Source organism: Trypanosoma cruzi, genomic scaffold (assembly GCF_000209065.1).
Source record: "Trypanosoma cruzi strain CL Brener 1047053516657 genomic scaffold, whole genome shotgun sequence".
NCBI classification, from domain to species: domain Eukaryota; phylum Euglenozoa; class Kinetoplastea; order Trypanosomatida; family Trypanosomatidae; genus Trypanosoma; species Trypanosoma cruzi.
This window is the reverse complement of record NW_001849436.1, coordinates 21,541-42,296: the sequence shown is the minus strand read 5'-3', so window position 1 is coordinate 42,296 and position 20,756 is coordinate 21,541. Positions and strand designations below refer to the sequence as shown.

Here is a 20,756-nt window from a genome sequence, read left to right as displayed (position 1 = left end):
TTTTTTTTTGCGTTTTTGTCGGTCTTCTTCCGTCTGTTTGTGATGTATGCTGGTATGTATGTTGTGGTATGTGCGTTAATCGTGGGGGGTGTTTCTTTGGGGGGGAGGGGGGGGGCCGAAGGCACAGACGGAGAGCGATGGGAAGAGACACGGACGAGTTTAGAATTGACGGGGGCAAAAAGAAAATGAAGAAAAAAAAAAAAAAAGAAGTGATTTTTAGGCAAAAAAGAAAAAGTCTTTTTTTTTTCTTCTTCTTCTTCCCTTATCGATTGTGGTTGCCATGCATCTTTTCCCCGAACCCAAACCCCACCCATCCCCTTCGCTCCCAGGCCCCATTTTGAAAGGGGGGAGGGTGATGGAAAAATAGGAAACCAACCAATAAGCCGCCTGCACATGTTCCATTATATTCTGTGTGCACACGCATATGACATTGTCCGTAATGAATAATAAATATAATATATATATATATATATATATATACAGACGTGTTGATGGGATGGACGGGTGTTGGAGACAGAGTGGGAAAAAGGGGGGAAAGGCTGTTTGTTTGTTTTTTGTGCGTACGTGCGGATTCATTCACTCCTTTTTTAGCTCGGGTCAATACGTTTTTGTTGTTGTTGTTGTTAGCCCTCACGTACACACACACGGTTAAATATATGTATATATTGCAGACGGATATCTTATTCCCCGTGCACCACAGACATTTAACAAAAAGACGATTACTGCACATGTGAACACCGTTAATATTTGTAACTAAAGTGTGAGACACGGAGCGGGGCGGGGGAATGTATTTAATTGTGGCCTTTATTGTTGCTGGATAGCTTTTTTGTGGGGGGTGGTTTTTTTTTTTTTCTTTTTTCCACACACTTCCCCTGCAGTTGTTTGTTTGTTGCTTTAATTGTGTTTGTGTGTTTGTGTTGCCCATCTCTGTGCTCACACATGGAAGCCTGTAGAGAGGGAGTGTACATCTGGATGAGACAAAAAAAAAAACGATAGTGTGTCTCTTGTGTTCTCTTGTTTTTTCTTTTTTTTCTTTTTGTTGTTGTTGTTGTTTGTGAATTCAGTTTTTTTTTTTTTTTTTTGTTTTGTTTGATTGTTTTTTAAACGCTTCCCGCGTTTGGGAGGCAACTCGAGTGCAGTTCTTTTGTTTTGTTTTGTTTGTTTCTTCCCGCCACCTCCCACCACCCCACCACCACTCCCCTGTGGGAAATGTGCATGGCGCCGAGGCGTGTATGTATGAGTGTGTATTTGTGTACGTTTTAATTTTTTTTTTTTTTTTTTTTTTCGTGTTCTTCACAGAAGGAACAAAACAGGAACGAAAAGAAAGGAAAAAAAAAAAAAAGAGAGGAGACAGAGAGAGACAATGAAGGGATGCAGGCAGCGAACTTTGAGTTTGCAGTCAATGGACTTTTTTTCTGTGGGGGGTTATTTCTGATTTTTGTGTGTGTGTGTGGGGGTGTGTGTCTTTTTGGCCGTATGGTGCCGTGTCCCTTTTCTTTTCTTTTCTTTGTGTGTGTTTGTGTGCTTATCTCCCGCTCTCCCATTTTATTCGGTGTGTTCGCCGGTGTCCTGCCGCGGCTCTGAACATTGTGCCGTGTTTTGTGACTATTTGCCTCCATTGGCCAATCTCTGGTGATGCGTTTATCTCCTTCTCCTCTTGCGTGTGTGCCCGCATTTCTGCGTGTATAGTCGAAGGACGTCGGTTGGTTGGGAGGCGACATGTATATATATATATATATGCATATACACATGTATGTATGTATGTGTGTGTGCATTATATGGTGTGCAGACGCTTTTCTTCTCTCCCTTCTTATTTTTCCTTTATTGTGCCCGCTGCACACATGCATGCAAAATTAGATACATTACATTATAAATAAACAGTTTTTACTACCATTCTTATTTTTGGCTGGAGAAGGCCTGTGGACATCACTACCATTGAGGATGTTCAATCTCTGTGTGATGGGCTCGGCCCCAGCCACTGTCAAGGAACAGGTAGAGCGCGCCCTGTTGGCCGCGTACGTTCCCGCGCGATTTATGTTGACTCGGTTAGAAGATGTAAAAGAACGAGAGGATCACGGCCGTGTAATGTCACAATCGTTTCGACTTCTTCTCGAGGCACACGACGCTCCTCCCACGAACCCGCAGGAGATGCCATATGACTGTCGCTTTTTCTGGACGCCTGAAAGCACAACGGACGAAGTTGTTACGGAAGTGAAGTCGCTGCTTGACGGTCGCCGGTTTATCTCAACACGCGGCGTGGTAGACGTGTCAACCAAATTTCTGAGTGTTGTGCGGGACGGTCTGGCACCGAATAGCGGCCTCTTTAACCTTCAAAGCATCCCACAAATGGCAATGTCGCAAATGCGTCACTTTTTTACGACTTCCACGCTGAGTTACGTTGAGGGGGCACAACTTGTGCTGGAACGGCTTGTGGACACCACCATGCAGCCAGAAAAACTACGCATGTTACTCATGGAGGCATACGCGCCTTGTCGCTGGAGCGGACTGAGTGACGTGTGCCCTGTCACGCCTTTGCTCCTCGATGAGACTGAGAATCATAAAGCCATGGATGGTCATCATCATGGCGCTAACAAAGAAACGGGTGCAGCAGCCGATCCATGTTGGCGTGACATGTCCCTGATGGAGCTCTACCATGGGCCTACAGCAGCCTTCAAGGACTTTGCTCTGCAGCTCTTCCCCCGTTACTTTGACATTGCAGCATCCAACGAGTGTACCGACACCCCGCCCTCGTACGTCATACTCACGGCAACATCTGGTGATACGGGTGTGGCTGCCATCAGCGGCTTTGTGAACGCCGGAAGCCCCACGCGCGTCATGGTGTTGTACCCCCTCCACGGCGTATCCCCTGTGCAACAAATTCAAATGTTGTCCTACGATAATGGAGCATCTGTGCGCGTTTACGGGGTGAAGTCGGACTTTGATTTTTGTCAGTCCACCGTGAAGCAACTGTTCGCCAAACGATCGCTGGCGCAGCGACTGTGGAGCGACAAAAAAATCCGGCTCTCTTCCGCCAATAGCATCAATTGGGGTCGTCTCGTGCCGCAAGTGGCATATTACTTTTGGGCGTACCGTCAATTTGTGCAGAAGAGGCGTCTACAATTTGGCGATCCTCTAGACGTTGTTGTCCCGTGTGGAAATTTTGGTAACATCCTTGCGGCCTTCTTTGCAAAGCGGATGGGGCTACCGCTCGGCAAGTTGGTGGTGGCCTCAAACTGCAACGATGTGCTCTTTGAGTTTGTAGAGACTGGCCATTACGACATTCGCCAGCGACACCTGGTGCAAACGGCATCGCCTTCTATTGATATTTTAAAGGCCTCCAACGTGGAGCGGCTTCTCTTTTTGATCTCAAATGGAGATGCGGCATTTGTGGCGGCGCAAATGCTTCGGCTGGAGACGGAGAAGCACTTCACCTTGCAGGGGGACGCACTGAATGTCATGCAGGACGTTTTCTGGTCCGCCCGCTGCAGCGAGGCGGAGTGTGCTGCAACGATCAAAGAAGTGTATGAAGCCTCAGCCGGCCGCCTGCTGGACCCACACACTGCCGTTGCTGTCTTTGTGGCGAGGCAATTTCGTCGGTTCCAGCTGGAGAAGGGTCTGTCGCATCGTCCGCTTGTCATCGCGAGCACGGCCCACTGGGCCAAATTTCCTGGATCCGTGCTGCGTGCGCTGCGTGGTGAAGAAATGGCGTATGGCATCACAACTTCGGTCGGAGGGCGGGTGAACCCCGTGCGTGCCTGCAGAGAGTTGTATGATGAGATTCTTGCGCATTGCCCGGGCGTCACAGTCCACCCTGCGCTGAACGCCGCACTGGCAGCAGCCGAAGCGAATGCGTTTTCACCCCGTGAAGTTGAGGCAGACGTGTCCCGTGTTGAAGAGGAGCTCCTGCAGTTTGTCTCCGTGAAGTCTGCCTGAAGATTATCTGAGGTACTACGGGCGCCTGTCGTGTTTATATACAAACATGTATGCATATGAAGAAGTGGCGATCATTTGCTGACAATACACATCTTCTCTCATTTCCACCGTTTCTTTATTTTTTATTTTTCTTTTTTTTTTTTTTTTTCTTTCTGTTTGTTGTTGTTGTTGTTGAGAGAAATAAAACATAATTGTAATGTGAGGACAGCCAGTCATAGCGATGTCGCCTTTTTCTTCGGTATTTTCTTTGCCCGTCTGTCAGTGCGTCTATCTGTAATACGCCTGTCTCATTCTACCGCTATGCATGCATGTTTTTACCGCCAGACGCATGAAACATTTCTTTTGTTGTTGTTGTTTTGTTTTTTTGGCTTTTTTTGAAGTAAAAGACGCCTGCCCCATTCCCAAAGGAAGCGAAAAAGAATATATATATATATATATATATATATACGAGGAGAGGCTTTTTTTTTTTTTTCCTCCCCCCTTTTGCGAGCGTGACTGTAGAAGAGGAAAGAGGGGTGGCAGGTGTTAGTCCTGACGCGCACTAACTCTTTTTTGGCTCATTTTTTCCTTTTTTTTTTTCTCTCCCTTTTCTTTTATTTATTTATTTATATTTTTTTTTCTTCTCTCCTGTTCAGATACATGAGATGGCTGGTGGCTCTGTTCAAGCGGGGTTAGGGCCTTCCACGCTGTGGGGCCACTTTGTTGCTGTGGATATCACTCGCACTTTTTGTTCCCTTTACGCCGAGAAGTTGTCTGCTGTATGGGACCGACGAGAATTTTCCACGAGGTTGGCAGCTCTCATGCGGCAGTGGCGAGCCGAACATTGGGATGACATCTTCATTGGTGCTGCTACGAGGCGCGGTGTAAATAGTGATGGAGCTCGACGAAGCAGAAGGCGCACGGACGACAATACGGCTGATGCGGCGGGGAACGCGGGGGAGTTGCAGCGGTGTCAACGTGGTGTGGCAATGTACTACGAGTCTATCCGTGTGCAGCGTCTGATGGACGAAGTGCTTTTTATCCGTGACTTGGAGGAAGAATGTGATGAACTGGAATCGGATAAAATAAGGAGGCGTGTGCTAAGGCGGCGGCGAGGATTAATTCGTGCCGTGGACGAAGTCTGGCGCGCTGGAAAGGATGCTGCGGACTTTCTCCTTCCAGTTACAGAGAGGGAGGCACCGTTGTATTATCGCCGTGTGAGGCAGCCAGTCTGTATCGCCAGCATCTACTGCAGCGTGTGGGATGCGGAAGTGGAAGACTACGCGGGACTGAAGGCTCTCTTTACCCTCATGCGGTCCAACTGCGAGTTGTACAACGGCGCTGGGAGTCCACTCGTGGCGGCGTGCCAGGGGCTCGTCCGTGTTGGGTTCCGCGCGGCGCGGGAAGCGCAGACCGACGAGGAGCAGGAGGAAGTGCAGAATGGCAGCCTTGTCATTCCCAATTCATTGTTGCTAGAAACGGCAAACGGCAGTGCCATCGGTGGCGGTGTTGGTGGCGACGGGAGAAAACTTTTCCCTCCTCTTACGAAGGAAGAGTTGGCTTGGATGTTCCCGCCCCGATACGAGGCTTCGCAGTCGCCTGTTGATGGCGGCCGTTTCACTACCGCAGAAGCGGCAGGGGGACGAAACGAAAACAATGCTGGTGAGCCGAGGCGCGTTTTGCGGCTTATTCGCCGGTCGGACACACACGAGCCGGATGGATCGGGTGAAGGGACGGCCGCCCGTACGACGCTAGTGCGACGCTTGACGCTGCGTCGGACAATGGATGCCGCCCCCGTTGTCGACGCTTCTGTCCCCTCCTCCAACAAGGAGGAAGTGGAGAAGAAGGGTGACAAGAAACCGACCTCGACAGTGGGGAGGAAGAAGAAGAAAAAGCCGCAGGAAGAGGAAGAGGCGGTGGGTGATGATGATGAACAGGAGGTGACGTACTGGATCCGCTGCGACCTCTGTGACAAGTGGCGTATTGTGCCGGATAAAATTGAGCCCCTCCCGGAGTACTGGGACTGCTCCTTCGTTGGCATGAAATGTGGCCCGTTGAAGAGGCGGCGGGAAGGGGAGCAGCCGCCTAAAAAGGGGCAGAAGACGCAGCCTGGCCGAAAGAAAAAACGAGATGAAGAGAATGCACCAAAAGAAATACGATGGAAAAGAGGAGGGAAGAGGAAGCCACAAGGAGAAGAATTGGCGCTGAATGATAACGGCAAAAAAGCGGGTGCGTCGACACTTCCACGGGCACATGCTTCTAGTCGGAAGGAAAAGAAGGCCTCACGCCCAGCGGCAACACGGAAGCGCCGTGCGAGTCTATCCCCATCCTTGTCTTCCTCGTCGTCATTCTCCTCATCTGACTCAACAGGGAGCAGCAGCGACAGCGATAGCGACAGCGACAGCAATGACTCTGAAACTCCACCGCGTCGTGGACGTGGTCGTAAACCCCGCCAGACACCGCAAAGGATTCGCGGTGCAAAGCGCCCTCGTGCCACCAGAAACTTGGCTCGGGATGATGACAGTGACAGTGAGAACAGCGCGTCACGGCCCTGTCCTGCCGCCAAGGCCACAACCCCCGCCTTGACACTGGAGAAGCTCGTGGAACTTGAGGAGGCCATGGACGAGGTGGATGCGATGCCGCTTGAAGATCAGAATCCCAAGGAGATCCTCGCAAGACTTCGGAGCATAGAGAAATGTTTGCAATGAAGAGGGAACGGCGGGGAAGGGAAAGGAAGAAAAGAGAAAAAAGGAAAAGAGGGAGGGAATGAGACAAGGGAGTGTGAGTGTGAGGAAGGATCACTGAACACACCTGTCCTATGCTGTTGTTATATATATATATATACATTCCCCTTGTACACCCAGAGGCGTTCGCGGGTGTAGAAGTGTTTGAGGGCTTTTCTTTAAATATGCCTATTCTTTTTTTAATTTCTTGCACCTTTTATTTCCGTCTTTCTTTCTGTCTGTGTGTGTGTGTGTGTGTTTGAGTACGTGCGTGAATTCATTACTTTTTGTGTTTTCTTCTTCTCTCTCTCTCTGTTTCGTCTTTGTGATTCTCTCGTTATGGCTGGCAATGTGTCTGCTCTCGGAGAGGAACCAACCCATTCATCCACTCCCTAGAAACGCTGAGTGGCGGAGTGAAGGCGGGGAGCCGTCAAAAGAAGGGCAATAGAGCAACAGGAGATGGAATCCGCCAGTAAATTTGCAACAAACGTGGACCGCCACCTGGACGGCATCGAGTATCACCTTCGCCGCATGCGACGTCGCTCCAGTGCAGGCACTCCACACGCCTACAGTGCAGGCTCTTTCAACATGCGTCAAGAGCGGTCAGCGAACCGTTGCAGTGAATCGCAGTATAAAACGGGGCAGTTCGTCCGGCGTCATCCGGGTGGGAGCTCAGCGGCGAGGGACGGGCCACGTGTGTTATGGAACCGCCCCGCTAAGAATTTTAACACGTCGGCTTCGTCACCACCACCATCACGGCATCCCCTACAAGTGAAGAAAAGAGGGAACGAGGGCGGTAAGGGCAAAGTTGTCGTGCCGTCTGCTGAAAAAAATTGTTTTTCAAATCCGTTGGATGACCCCAAACCAGCGCCGCTGTCAAGAAAAACCAGCTCGTTGCTAAGTGCCAGTTTATCAACGGTGCCGTCTTCATTTTCCCCTTCCTCGACATCTTCAACCTCGCCGTCTTCACGGCGACGGCGGGCTATGGCATTATCGAGCGTCTCCTCTAATTTAACTTCAGACACTCTTGTATCATTTTCTTCGCTTGAAATGAGTCCGGCTGGGGAGATCGCGACAAGATGGCTGCAGTGGCGTAGAGCTGCCTACTACCTCCTTGCCTCCCACTACGAAAAGTGTTGCGCCGTATTGACGCGCATGAGGAAGTTGGGGCCACAGAAAGGAGCTTCCAGAAAGAACAAATTTGAAATGTTCAGTGAAGAAGATAACGAAGAAACAAAAAGTTTAACAAGTCCGAGTGAGAGCAGTGATTCAATAGACGATCTCAGCGATGGCGAGCAAACGTCGGATACAATTCAAAATGCACCTATGTCTAATCTCATTGCAAAAAGTCAACATGTATGTATAGCATTGGAACGTACGGCGAGGCAGCTCGCAGCGCTTTCAGAAGAAGAGGCTGCGGTCAGACGCGGAATAGAGGACGAGGCCCTGCGTGCTGCTGACGACCTTGAGCGAGCATGGAACCGCAGCATGAGGGGTGCCACTGTGCGCGAGCGACAGCGACGCCTTGCCGCGCAGGTAGAATTGGAAGCGGCCAAAAGAGTCTACATCCAGCGCAAGTGTCGTATAATCGAGGGGGACGAGGCAGCTCGGCGAGGCGCCATCGAGCGGGTCGAGGAGGAGGAGCTCATGGATTTGCTAGAAGCGATGGAGCAGGACGCCTGGGCGGCATCGGAGAAGGAGACGGAACGTACGGCGAGGGCCTCGGAGTCCTTAAAGGCACATTTGCTTTCCAAATCAGAGTTGGTTGTTGCTGCTGTCTCTCAGCGAAAGGAAAAAGCGGTACAAACAACGCAAAAACTGGTCACAGTGAAAATGTCACAGACGGAAGGAGAAGTGTGCATTGAGAGGGAGGGGATGGTGCAGAATCAGCCCACGGCACCGAAGGATAAATCAGATCTTGCGGTGGGTCGCTGGCGACAACTTGGCTTTCTTGGGCAGTCTACGCATACCGACGGGTTGCGTGCGGCGGATTCCTCGGAGAGTGTCCCCGTAGAAACTTCAAGGGAAGGTGGAAATGGAGTGAGTGGAGATGTTGTTGGCGATTACATCTCTCCATGTTGTAGCAAATACACGCAGACACCTCCGCCAATATACGTCTCCGTGCAGACTTCTGCTGATATCCCGTATGTGACTCTGCGTGGGCCGGAAAGCGAGCCGCACGTCCCTGCGGAGGCGGCTGCACCGAACCTCGAGGTACAATTGGCCTCAGAAAGTTCTCGCGACCTGTCGCCCCGTAAAGCTGAGTCTGGGCCGTCGAGGAGCTCAAAGTGCGCAAAGGCGACAGCCTCGTTGGAAACCTCGCCTGGGAGTGGGGTGGACATGGAAGAGGAAGAACGTGCAACCGGGTCTGTTGAGGAGCGTCCCGTGCTGGAGGTGGATTCGCCGGTCTCGCACGCAACGAAGCCGCAGTGTTCCCCGCGTGTGTCGCATGCCTCTTGGAGGGAAACTGTCGTGAGGGATGAGGCGAAAAGTTTAAGTGAAACCGGTTCACCGCAGCCCGTGGACTCCGTTCGCGAAGCTGTGCGGAACCTGCGAGGGAAATCCGCGCGTAGACGTCATGGCGGGCGTGTTCTTTTCCCTCCTGTGGATACGCACCTTTCCCGGCAGGACAGTTGGACAAATGACGACGATCGACAGGTGTTTTCACCGCGTTGGGGTCTTAAAACATTTGATTTTGAGTGGAGCGATGAATTTAATTTATGCAGCTCCGCTGCCCGTGATCTTGTGCGCGTGGAAGTGCGGCACCGGCGACATGTGGAGAGGCGTGAATTGCTCGAGCGCAATGAGGTCAGGTGGGAGGAGCTAAACCACTACCGTGCATGGGCGGCACGACAGCGCGAGTTACTCATATCGGTGGCAGAGGCAGCGGATGAAGCAAACACATGCAACAAAGAGGTAGAAAAAGAAAAAGAAGAAGAAGTGGCATACGAGCACGGGCATTTTTTGGCAGCTGACGCCGTTACTCCTGTTGTTCATGCACCAGAATGGATACATGAGGCGGATGAAATAAACGACGAAAAGGAAGACATTTTGCCTCGAACAGAAGCTCCACAGCCCGCTGTTGCGGTGAACCGATGGCCATCCACCGCGTGGAGTGTCAACATGACAGGCAAAACACCCGGCATTCCGCCGCATCTTCGTAATCGCCCGTGGGCGGCAATGCTCACAAGAAAGAAAACTTGTGGTGGTGACAAGTTAACGTCAGCCGTGGGACGTGTCTCTTCGCCGATGTCACGCGGTTACCGCAGGACGCGTACCGTCTTTTCTGGCGATAGTGAGGCGCTGGTGATGAGGGTTCCAACAGACGACACGTGTAATGCTCCTGTGAAGAGAGTGCCGGAGAGTGTCTCGACGAAAAGGTCTGCCATACTTCCAGGTTACGCCCAGCAGTATGAGCGGCGCCTTGTCTGGCAACAGCATCGGCAAGATGCCTTTGGGATGCCGTTGCCGGAGCCCATTTACTGCAGGACAACCATGTCTTTTCTAGAGTCTGCGGAGTGGTGCTACCAGAAAACGTATGTTGATCGATACTTGTACGCATCACCGTCCGCAAGACGACACGATGGAAGTGCCCGGAAGTGTGCTGATGCCATTTGCGAAGAGGTGGGTCGGGTGCACGTAACGTGGGGACTACGGCAGAGGTGATTTATTTCTCTTATGCTCTCTTTTTCCCTTTTTCTTGCTATTTTTGTTGTTGTTGTTGTGTTTGCTTTGAACTACGCCATCAGAAGCAGCAGCAGCATAAGCGGCAGGGACATTGCTTACTCATACAATACCCGCGCCGTTGCTTCCATTTAAAATAAATATCTTCCTGTGCCTGTGCCTGTGGTGTGTGTGTGTGTTTGTGTGTGTATTTCATGTCACCGTCTGCAACGCGTTGTGGAAAATGATGCGGAGGAAAAACAAAAAGGAGAGGAGTTGGATGGCCTTGTCATGTTTTTTCCCCTTCCTGTTTTATACATATACATATATAGCTCTTTGTTTTTTTTTTTTTTTTTTCAGGAAGTTAATTTAATTTATTACGATATCAGTGGCTATTAACATCAAGATTTGCATACGAATTGGTCAATTGGAGTATTACGATCCTGTCTGATAAAACATGAGCCAAATTACGTCGGTATCTGAGTGCAAGAGTGTTGAGGATGAAGTTCTTGTTGTCATGACGGTGTGCAACGAAAAAGAGGGGCCCTCTATGGGGGAAACTTGTAAGCCTGGAAAGAATGATGCTGATGGATGCCCGCAGCATTTACCACAAAATGGATGGAAGGACACATGGGCGTTATTTGCATTTCTGCTTACCGTTGGGATGACTGTGGGGTGGGGCATGACGCTTCCCATTGAAGATGAGATATCCCAGATTCTCCAAGGGATCCCCAATTTATTGGATCGCCACGGACTCGGTGGCGTGAAAGCAGCAGAACTCTACTTTGGCGTTGGCGTGGGGATTCCCTGCGCCGGGATCAGTGCGATGTTATCCCTTCTGCTCTTACAGGCCCTGCCGTCTGCCGCCATTGTACTCAGCACTTTTCTTTTTTCAGCGGTGTTGCTCATTTCATCGGCCGTGGCTTTCTATAAATCGATTACCCCAACAGGCGTCACACTGGCGGTTCTGGGGTTGCTATACCCCTGTTGGCTGTACTTTGTACGAAGTCGCATTGCATTCTCTGCCAATCTTCTCGCCACTGCGTCGTTTTTAACACAACAGATTCCACTCTTGTTTCTTATTCCCGCCATGCTGACGCTTCCCTTCCTTGGGTACATGATTTGGAGTCTGCTGGTTTTACACGCCACCGTAAAACGTGGACAATACAACGATTGTTTGTGGGCAAATTACATTTTTGGATTGACGTCGATATTTTCCATTTTTTGGGCCGCAAATGTTGTTTTAGGCCTCTCACATGTCACGACGGCGGGAGTTGTGGCGAAGTGGTACTTTGCCGGCAGTGAGAACATGCCAGCTCATCCAACTTGGGCATCATTTCAACGAGCCATAACAACAAGTTTTGGCTCCGTCTGTCTCGGGTCTTTGTTGAGCACATTGGTTGGTGCTTTTGGTTGGGTCTGTGGCCTCGGCATTCATTCCGGCAATGAGTTCATTGACTGCAGCATAGCCTGCATTCAGGATCTCTTTGTGGATTTCGTCAACTACTGTAATTCTTACGCCTACGTGCAGGTTGCCATGCATGGTCGCGGGTACATGACCTCTGCCAGACGTGTATGGCGTCTCTGTCAGAATTGCGGGTGCTCCGCAGTCTTCAATGACGCTCTTGTGCTAACCACACTGCGTGTGATGACTGTTTCTATCCCCATTCTCGCTGGCGTGGGCGTGGCCCTCTTCTCGTTTTCCGCGACTATTGGGTCCATTGCGTGTGTCTTGACTGTGATTCCCCTCACGTGTATTTTAAGTGTTGTCTCGGCCGTCGTGCGCAGCATATTTGTCTGCTTTGCGGAATTACCAGAAGGGCTTGAGGCGTCCTTCCCAGAACTACACGCAGCATTAATGGCTACCGATTACGGGTTTGCCTCTATCCACAACCAAGAGAAGGATGACACCCCAGTTTGATATCTATGCGTGCTGCTATTATTATTGGAGAAATAAATAATAGATAAAAAAAAAAAATACAAAAACAAGGCGCGTGTTTTTTGTTGTTTTGTTTTGTTTTGTTTTTTTTTTTCGTGTGCATGTGTGTGTCTGTGAGGAACATACGAATCATCTACCCCTTTTTTCTCCGCATGTTTATGTATCTCTCCATGTATGTAATGAACATGCGTACTTGCCAAATTGGCTCAAAAGTAATTGGAGGAATCCCCGACCTCGTCCCCTCCACCCACAGTCTGTATTTGGCCGTTGTTGTTCTTGTACGTGTGTTTGTGTGTGTTTGTGTGTGTTTTTCCTTTTTTTTTTTTTAATTTATTTCATTTTATTATTATTTGTGTTGTGTTGTCACTGTGCGGGAAATGGAAATGAGAAGAGAAGAGGAATTAAAATTTGAAAAGGAAAAAAAAATAATAACAATAATGATTTAAAATAAAAAAAAGGGGGGAGGAGGAGGAGGAGGAGTATTAAGGGAGGAGAAGTGAATTTCTGTTTATGCGTCTTTTCCCCCCCTTCTTCCTCGCCCCCATCTTTGTTTTTTTTTGTTTTTTTGTTTTTTGCTTCTTTGCTATGATTGTTATTTATGCGTCTCTCTCTCTCTCTCTCTCTCTCTGTGTGTGTGTGCGGTGTGTGCGTATGTATAATGGATGGATGCTTTTATGTTATTACTTGGAACAAAATAAGCCAAAGTTATCTTCGGTGATATCAAAATAATACGGCCAATTTACGTATGTACATTGTTTGTGCTTTGCAGGCCGTACTTTTCTTTTTTTTTTTTTTTTTTTTTTTTTTTTTTTTTTACTTATTTATCCCCATGCATACAGATACAAATATATTTATATATATATATGTAGTCTGTGTATTTTTACCCCTCTCTCTCTCTCTCTTTCTCTCCAGGACGAGGGGGGAGGGTGTGTGCATGCGTTTTCTTTATATGTGTATATGTATATATGCATACACATGTATGTATGTATGTCTGTGTTTGTGTTTTGGAACTGCTCTTCTCATGGCATCTCTCTTTTTTCTCTCACGTTAAAAGGGGGGGGGGGGAGGTACCGGTCTTCTACCCGTACTTGTGTGTGTGTGTGTGTGTGGAGGGAAACACCAGGGGAGAAGTGAGAAGGAGAGTGAAGAATTAAGCAGGTTTCAAAGGAAAGCCAAACGATAATATAAACTAAAGAGGAGACAATAGGTGGTAAGACGTACGTGCAAATATATTTATTTATATTTTTAGATATTTTTAGATATTTTATACAAAAAGAAGAAAACAATAAATGGGGATTTTTTCCAAGAAGCGCCATGGGGAAATGTTGGCCACGGATGAAGAAGGCCGCTGCTTCACGTGGCGGCTGGAAAATTTCTCTAGCTTCAAGTTAGGCACCACATTAGACGGTATGAACGTTGTTGCCTTCACCAAGGCAAAGTTTCACCTCCACATGACGATTGACACAAATGGTAACATAGGGTTGTATTTGCATTACAAGGCAACCGGCATTCCAAAGTACTCGTACTACTTTTCTAACAGCAAGGGTGAGATAATGCGGCGGCACACGGCCCACACAATTCCCTACAACACGGAACGGTGTGGTCACTGGAACACATGCTATCGGCCTGACATTCTTGAATTTATTGGCGAGGATGATGTGCTCTTTGTGAATTTCTGCTTTGATAACGACAGTCTGGCGCTGGTCCGTGTGTCGCCGAAGAATCTGGTGGTGACGTGGACCGTGCCACATCTATTCAGGCAAGTGCTGAACCCGTACTCCTCGAACGGGTTCGTGCACGAAGGCGTTCTCATCGGTTTGAGGCTTGAGATCAAAAAGGAGGCCGGCGCCAACGACGCCTTTGCCCCATACGACGTTCGGAAGATCAAAGATCTTGTTTTCTTCCTCTTCTCTCGCAAGAGGGATGTCCCACCGCACAGTATCGAGCTGCTCGACAGCAGAGGCATGAGCATCGCGAAGCTCGACAGGAAGGAGACACCCGGCGTACAGACGTTGACGGTGTCGAAGGAAGTTCTGTGGGACGCACTCGGGGATGATGGGGAGCTGCAGGTGCGGGTTGAAATTATCTGCAGAGGTAACCCGATTGATGCACTCAACGCACTCAGCGGGTCTCAGTTGCAACAGCAGCAGCAGCAGCAGCAGCAGCAGCAGAGTGAATTGAGAGAGGGCGGTCAAGCGGGGCCGCCACGGACTGTACAGATTGGCGACAAGAAGGAGGAGTACGTGGTGTTTCATGGCGATGATTAAATGAAGAAAAGAAGTTCACCCGCCGTTGCTGCCCGTATTTCTTTGGAGCAGAGTGGATAACACCCGGGAAGTGGGGAGAAGGGGGCGGTGGAAACGATGGGAGTGGGAGGAGGAGGCAGGGCTATTTATTTATTTATTTTTCTTTTCTTTTCCTTGAAGAATGAAAAAATGCTGCATTGCAGGGGGCAGGAAATGGAAGCGCAAGACGTCCCGAACACACAAAAAAAAAAGTGGTGGTGGGGTGGGAGAAGATACGAAGCGGACGTGTATGTGCGCATATGTGTATATATGTATGTAAGTACCTATCCGTATATATATATATATATTGTGTGTGCATGTGGGCTTATGAGCTTTTCCAAAGTGGGGGATGGAAATGAAGGGTGAGTGAGTGAGGCATGAGGGCGTTGGAAATGATAAAAGTCGAATAGAAAGAAAAGAGAGGAAGAGGGAGGGAGGGAGGGAGGGAGTGAAGCCACTACAATGGCGGGGGATGGGGAGAGAGAGAGAGAGAGAATAGGGGATTGACAGTAAAATATGGGGCGAAACGAAAAAAAAAAAAAGTTTTATGTACATGATGGTTTTCTTTTTTATGTGTGTGTGTGTTCTTCACCTGCGCACGCACGCACGGATGTTTTGTTTGAATTTCTTTGTGGATCCTTTATGTGTGCGATGTTTATAGCTACGGCCTGTGTATATACCATACATGAGTGAGGAGCGGCTGGATTCTCTGTTCGACACGGCGGTAGAGGCCGTTGCGGAGCTGGAACGACGTCGTTCGCTGCTCCACAGCTCGCTCCAGGCGGCGCACTTTCTGTACAGTAATGTTCAGTGGGAGATGGACCGTGCGGGACTTGTCCTCGGCTTGGCGGCCGTCCCGGCGCCTGAGGGGGCGGTGTGTCCACAGCTGGGCGTGGCGTGGCGTGCCACGTCGACGGAGGAGATGGACAAGGAAGGGGGAGAAGGGAGCCACGACTGTTATAAGTTGTCCGTGGTGAAAATGGCAGCCGGTGAGGGAAAAGATCCGGCGCGTTGGTTCGCGTCCGTGCCCTCGAAGCGGCTGCGTGCCTGTCAACAGCAATTTCGTGAGGTGCTGAATGCATGCGTGCAGGTCGTGCAGGCGCAGGAGAGAGCACTGGCAGCGGCAGAAAACTATCGCGTGGCGGCGCTCTAGAATAATTGATGCGAATGAAATAATTTTGCCATAAGCTTCTCCCTGCATACAAAATTATTTCCTTCCTTGTTGTTTTTGTTGTTGATGATGATGATGGTTTCTGCCCTGGAGGGAAGTGTTTTTACACGGCAGGCAAGTGGACGGTGTGTTGTTTGCGGTGGCCTTCGATGGGGGATCAACGAACGGAGGTCAACAGGAATGGAAATAAAATGGATGCAAATTAAAAACCCCTTTTCTTTTTTTTTTTTTTTTTCTCTTTCTCTCTTTCTCTTATATTCTTTTAATTTGTTTTATTTCCTCGTGGGACGTTGTATGTGGATGTTTGGGCTTTGTTGCCGTGCCATTTCGCCCTATTTTGTCTCCTGTGTCGTTTACTTTTCTCTTTCACGCTGCACACATGTCCATGTCGGAAAGCCCCGGCGACTGTGTGTAGAAGGGGGTGCGTGTGAGTCTTTGAAATGGGCAAAGCGGGCGGCTTCTTTAAGAGACTGAAAGCCAAACAGAAGCGCAGCGCCTCAAGAAGGCGTCGCGGCACGAAAGGCGCCTCAAAAGAGGAGAGAAGAGTCAAACACAACGAACGTGTTGACTATTATGCCGCCAAACGGGAGGCGGAGGCGCTCGCAGCCATCAGCAGCAGCAGCAGTGATGACGACAATGACGCGGTCTTGAGTGACTCAGAGATGGAGGCGCGCAGACAGGAGCACGCATTACTGCGACTAAGACGCCTAATCGGTGTTGCTGGCGGCTCGAAACGCAGTCGCATGGATGATAGCACAAACAAGGCGAATGGTACCGGCCATAACAGTCGCAAGCATCAGGACGACAAGTGCACAGACGCAACGGAGATGACAGAGCAGCTGAGCGAGGATGATGATTGGAAGGCGTATCTTTCGGAGGAGGATGAGGAGGAACAAGAAGAAGAAGAGGATGAGAAGGATGGTGACGAGGAAATGTCGCTGGATGAAATGCCTGGTGATGATGGCGATGACGATGAATATGAGCCGGAGGAAGAGGAAGAAGAAGAAGAGGAGGGGGAGGATGCTGAGAAGGAGGACGAGTACGAGGACGATGAGAGTGTTATAGAATACAGCGATGATGATGATGATGTCGAGAAGGAAGGGGGAAAACAACGGCAGCAGCGGATGGAAGAAGCGGTGCAGCTCCTGCCGCAATTCCGTCCCGGCACGACGGGCGTGACGGCCCTGCGGCATGTCGTGACCGCCAACGACCCGTGGTTTGTGAAGTACCACCAGGACAAGCACGGCGGTATCGACAAGACGCCCATGCAGTCGCAAGAGGAGCACTGGCGTCAACAGCAGGCGGCAGGTGACGGAAAAATGGAGGATGTTATTCGTGTCGCCAACATCGCTGTGGCCGCCTCTGCCCATGCCGTGCGTCATTTTCTTCACCCGCCGTTTGTTTTTGGCAAAAAACAGCAGCAGAAGCCGCCGTATATGCATGGGACGCTGTGGGCAAAGTGGCTGGAGTACTGCGCCGCGGAGTCTAGGGATCCGATGACGGTGGAGGAGCGTGGTTTGCTGGATCTGCTGCAGGGGTACCCGGATGTCATGGACTGCTGTCGTTCGTGGGAAAATGCGGATGCACGGCGTGAGATCTTCATTCTTCACGCACTCAACCACTGGTTTAAGGCACGGTCTGTGGTGTTAGCGCATGATGCCCTTCTGCAAGAGCGTAGGAAGAATAAAAAAGGGAGGCGGAAGAAGCGGAAGGTTCAGAGCAGCAAGAAACATCGAGGGGAAAAGGAAAAAGAGGAGGGAGATGACGATGCTGATGTCGATCAAGACGAAGAGGAATATGAATTTCGTGATCGTGGGTTTGGCAAAACGAGGGTTCTTATCATGCTGCCCATGCGTAACATTGCCCATCGCTACGTGACAACGCTCGTGAAGCTGCTGCGTGCGACGCCTGATGAATGTGCAAAGTTGTCCACATTCAACGAAGACTTCACGGAGCTGGCGGAGACGGTGGATCCCACCTTCAAACGCCGTCCACGGGATTATCGGCGGCAGTTTGCTGGGAACATTGATGACTCGTTTTGTGTCGGTGTCCGGTTAGAGCCGAGCCGTGTGCGGGTCTACGCCCATCCACTGAACAGCGATCTCATCATCTGCTCGCCGCTCGGCCTTCGGCGTCGCCTGGAGCGCAGCGGTGATGTGTTGGTGTCGCTTGCCTCCATTGAAGTGTGCATCGTGGATGAGGCACATGTGTTGCTTATGCAGAACTGGCAGCACATGACAGAGGTGCTGCGGCTACTCAACAAGCGGCCGAAAGACACAACACACGGACTGTCCGATCTGCGCCGTGTGTACGCATGGGCGCTTGCGGGGCACAGTGGCCGCCATCGCCAGACAATTATGTCTACAAACTTGACGAACGCAACCCTCCTTGCGACCTTTCGCTCGTGTGTGAACAACTCCGGTCGTGTGTTGTTACAGCACCGCGAGGAGGCCGGGGTGTTGGCACAAGTGATGGTGCCTGTGCGGCAGCACTTTCTGCGCTTCGATCCGGGAACCTCGCTGGAGAAGTGCGACGACGCCCGCTTTGACTTCTTCACACGTGAAGTGTACGCGAAGAAAATCAGCCCACTTGTGGAGCGGGATGTACGCACGATTATTTTTGTGCCTTCCTACTTTGACTTTGTGCGGCTGCGTAATTACATGATCCGAGAGCACCGTGACTCCTTCGCCGCCATATGTGAGTACACGTCACTGCAGCACCAGCGCAAGGCATTGGGGCAATTTACGGATCTCGAGCGGCCGCTGCTGCTTGTGACGGAGCGCTTCTACTTCTTTAAGCGCTACTTTGTGAAACTGGCGGAGGTGATGGTGTTCTACAGCCCGCCCCTCTTCCCGGCATTCTACACATCCCTCGTCGGCCGCCTTGTCGCCACATCGCCAAACGCATTTGCGCTGACGCTGTTCTGTCGGTTTGACACGCACGAACTTCACAGGATCATTGGCACTCGACGGACGCGGCAGCTGCTCGAGCGGGAGGCAGACGCCTTTTCTTTTGTGACGAATTAAGTAGCCATCACGTGTGGGAGGAAAAACAACAGGAGGGGAAGACACACACACACAACAAAGAAAGTATACATATATATAAAACGAGGAAAATGAAAGAATTTTAAAAGAAAAAGAGAAAAAGAAAAAGAAAAGAAAACGTTTAAAGAGGAGAACAAAATTATGTATGCACACAGGTGGAATAAAAGAAGGGTGAGAGATGAATGGCTATTTCAGTTTTTGCATATTATGATACATATGAGAGGGAACAAACATGTGTGTGTGTGTGTGTGTGTTGTGTGTGTTTGTTTGTTTGCTTCTTATATGGAATGGATGTGTGTGTAAATAAGAAAAGAAAAAAAAAAGGGACACTTATGCGTGTATGCGTAGATTGGTATCCGTTGAACACTCCCACTCATACTCTCTTCTTGGATACACATACCCATGTGTGTATATCATTAGGTACTGTCGTGCGTGCATGTATGTCTATAGGCTCCAAAGGTGTATCATTGTGTTTCCTTTTCTCTTTTTCTTTTTCTTTCTCTCTATTTTTTCTTTTTTCTTTTGTTATTTTTTGTGGCTTGGTTATGCTTGCATACATGATTTTAAGAGGGACATCATCTTGCAAATTTATAATCTGTGGCAGAGTTGTGTGCAGGTAAAAAAAAAAAAAGTGGTGGGGAAAGGGCTTTTTGTGTGTGTGTCTTGTTTTGTTCTTGGAAGGAATTGAGGAATTTGATTCAATTATTTCCTTCACCCAATATACACATTGGCAGCGAGGGAGAAAGACGAATACAGCGTGTGTGCATATATATATATATATATATTTATTTATTTATTTATACGGAGTAATTTTCACATATGGCAGCCGCGTCGTTTGAGTTTGTGCAGGGAAGTGAGCGTCTGGACTGGGGTGTGCTTGTTGCCATTGATCTGCAGCGACTCATGAAGGACACAAATGTGGACACCCTGCAGCGTATTGTGGAAAATATTGCCTTTGCTCGTGTCACACGTGATGAGGCGGCGATGTTCACCCCGGAGCACATTCTACACCTCTTCACGCTGTGCCAGTTGGTGATTCAGTACCTGGTGTGCTCGCAGGAGTGCCTTGCGAAGATCAACGTAAAGCTGACAGAGCGTCTGCAGGAGATGCAGCACCGTCGTGACTCGGCAGAAGCGGAGCGGGAGAAGCTGCACGAAGAGAATGTCATATTACGCAAAGAGGTGAAGGCGCAGAGACGTACACTCCTGGCGTATGAGTACGCCAATAGTGCGGGTGGTGGTGTTGGAATGACAGCACTGGGAGGAGGGCAGTCGTATATTTGCCCACAGTGCGGTGATGCCTACACAAAGAAGGAATCTCTTCAATCGCATGTACGCAAGCGACATGCGGCGGTGAAGAACGGAGCATCACCCCAATCACAGCCACAGGAAGTTGAGAAGACCGCGTACGAGGCGCAGCTGTTGCAGCAGCGACAACTCCAAGAGAAGGTAGAGAAGCTGGAGAACCTCCTGGAGAAGGAAAAGGAGCGTAACGACCGGATTCAGCATGACAGCATGATGATGCTGATGCAGGCTGCCATGGGCGGGGCACAGACAAAGACGCCCTCTCCATCGCCAATGCCACCACCACCACCACCAGCAACAGCAACAGCGGCAGTCGCAGCAGCACCAACAACAACACAAAAACAACAAACTCAAGAAACGTTGGAGCGGTCGCCGCAGTTTCATGCACCCCCACTGCAGGTACCACCTGAAGTCTCCGCCATTCCCGTGATGCCAGACATCGCCGCTCTTCAGCGGTACAACATGACGCGGCAGCAAGAGGCAGCGAACAACGCCCTGCTGCGGAAGATATCCGAATTGGAAGCACTTATATGCGATCTGAAGAGTACAAAAAAAGACACAGCGGAGGCACGCGCCGCTCCCGTCCCCGAGCCCGCCCGCACAACCGTTACGGCCACACCACCGATGGAAGTGTCGTCTCGGCCGCCACCACCACCATCGACACAAACAAAACAAAAAGAACAACAACAGTCATCGACATGAAATCGCACAATC

At 49.9% G+C, this 20,756-nt stretch overlaps 8 protein-coding genes across 8 annotated transcripts, besides 45 other annotated features; all 8 read left to right on the top strand.

The window, feature by feature from the left end:
• Positions 1-9: part of a microsatellite that runs on past the window's edge.
• Positions 1-4,396: part of a sequence feature (heterozygous, Esmeraldo-like haplotype) that runs on past the window's edge.
• Positions 177-209: a sequence feature (T-rich).
• Positions 447-480: a microsatellite.
• Positions 1,015-1,101: a sequence feature (A-rich).
• Positions 1,264-1,285: a microsatellite.
• Positions 1,318-1,349: a sequence feature (T-rich).
• Positions 1,720-1,781: a microsatellite.
• Tc00.1047053504213.80 (threonine synthase, putative) lies at positions 1,942-3,933 on the top strand (the record flags this gene model as incomplete). Its single annotated transcript, XM_809118.1, has 1 exon — positions 1,942-3,933. One exon carries the CDS (start codon positions 1,942-1,944, stop codon positions 3,931-3,933), a length of 1,992 nt encoding a protein of 663 aa, XP_814211.1.
• Positions 4,044-4,085: a microsatellite.
• Positions 4,354-4,380: a microsatellite.
• Positions 4,397-4,435: a sequence feature (areas merged during assembly that could not be assigned to a particular haplotype. This can correspond to areas where the two haplotypes were merged or to regions with more than two copies in the genome that were merged during assembly.).
• Positions 4,436-4,755: a sequence feature (heterozygous, non-Esmeraldo-like haplotype).
• Positions 4,494-4,555: a sequence feature (A-rich).
• On the top strand, positions 4,578-6,620 carry Tc00.1047053504213.70 (hypothetical protein, conserved; the record flags this gene model as incomplete). Its single annotated transcript, XM_809117.1, has 1 exon — positions 4,578-6,620. One exon carries the CDS (start codon positions 4,578-4,580, stop codon positions 6,618-6,620), a length of 2,043 nt encoding a protein of 680 aa, XP_814210.1.
• Positions 4,756-5,399: a sequence feature (areas merged during assembly that could not be assigned to a particular haplotype. This can correspond to areas where the two haplotypes were merged or to regions with more than two copies in the genome that were merged during assembly.).
• Positions 5,400-11,633: a sequence feature (heterozygous, Esmeraldo-like haplotype).
• Positions 6,623-6,679: a sequence feature (CT-rich).
• Positions 6,872-6,909: a microsatellite.
• On the top strand, positions 7,095-10,301 carry Tc00.1047053504213.60 (hypothetical protein, conserved; the record flags this gene model as incomplete). Its single annotated transcript, XM_809116.1, has 1 exon — positions 7,095-10,301. One exon carries the CDS (start codon positions 7,095-7,097, stop codon positions 10,299-10,301), a length of 3,207 nt encoding a protein of 1,068 aa, XP_814209.1.
• Positions 9,547-9,576: a microsatellite.
• Positions 10,485-10,508: a microsatellite.
• Tc00.1047053504213.50 (hypothetical protein, conserved) lies at positions 10,756-12,219 on the top strand (the record flags this gene model as incomplete). Its single annotated transcript, XM_809115.1, has 1 exon — positions 10,756-12,219. One exon carries the CDS (start codon positions 10,756-10,758, stop codon positions 12,217-12,219), a length of 1,464 nt encoding a protein of 487 aa, XP_814208.1.
• Positions 11,634-11,657: a sequence feature (haploid, non-Esmeraldo-like haplotype).
• Positions 11,658-12,418: a sequence feature (heterozygous, non-Esmeraldo-like haplotype).
• Positions 12,250-12,278: a sequence feature (AT_rich).
• Positions 12,294-12,329: a microsatellite.
• Positions 12,419-12,811: a sequence feature (areas merged during assembly that could not be assigned to a particular haplotype. This can correspond to areas where the two haplotypes were merged or to regions with more than two copies in the genome that were merged during assembly.).
• Positions 12,546-12,589: a microsatellite.
• Positions 12,655-12,694: a sequence feature (AT_rich).
• Positions 12,812-20,756: a sequence feature (heterozygous, Esmeraldo-like haplotype).
• Positions 12,841-12,865: a microsatellite.
• Positions 13,014-13,052: a microsatellite.
• Positions 13,081-13,102: a sequence feature (AT_rich).
• Positions 13,124-13,146: a microsatellite.
• Positions 13,186-13,232: a microsatellite.
• Positions 13,327-13,346: a microsatellite.
• Positions 13,463-13,506: a sequence feature (AT_rich).
• Positions 13,527-14,504, top strand: Tc00.1047053504213.40 (hypothetical protein, conserved; the record flags this gene model as incomplete). Its single annotated transcript, XM_809114.1, has 1 exon — positions 13,527-14,504. The coding sequence occupies one exon, from the start codon at positions 13,527-13,529 to the stop codon at positions 14,502-14,504; it is 978 nt and encodes a 325-aa protein (XP_814207.1).
• Positions 14,375-14,408: a microsatellite.
• Positions 14,770-14,843: a microsatellite.
• Positions 14,949-14,971: a microsatellite.
• Tc00.1047053504213.29 (hypothetical protein, conserved) lies at positions 15,208-15,675 on the top strand (the record flags this gene model as incomplete). The annotated part of the gene is made up of 1 exon (XM_809125.1): positions 15,208-15,675. One exon carries the CDS (start codon positions 15,208-15,210, stop codon positions 15,673-15,675), a length of 468 nt encoding a protein of 155 aa, XP_814218.1.
• Positions 15,907-15,957: a sequence feature (A-rich).
• Tc00.1047053504213.20 (hypothetical protein, conserved) lies at positions 16,134-18,719 on the top strand (the record flags this gene model as incomplete). The annotated part of the gene is made up of 1 exon (XM_809113.1): positions 16,134-18,719. One exon carries the CDS (start codon positions 16,134-16,136, stop codon positions 18,717-18,719), a length of 2,586 nt encoding a protein of 861 aa, XP_814206.1.
• Positions 16,568-16,612: a sequence feature (CT-rich).
• Positions 16,679-16,741: a sequence feature (CT-rich).
• Positions 18,822-18,855: a sequence feature (T-rich).
• Positions 18,971-19,008: a microsatellite.
• Positions 19,210-19,260: a sequence feature (GA-rich).
• Positions 19,503-19,539: a microsatellite.
• On the top strand, positions 19,557-20,744 carry Tc00.1047053504213.10 (hypothetical protein, conserved; the record flags this gene model as incomplete). The annotated part of the gene is made up of 1 exon (XM_809112.1): positions 19,557-20,744. One exon carries the CDS (start codon positions 19,557-19,559, stop codon positions 20,742-20,744), a length of 1,188 nt encoding a protein of 395 aa, XP_814205.1.
• Positions 20,335-20,378: a microsatellite.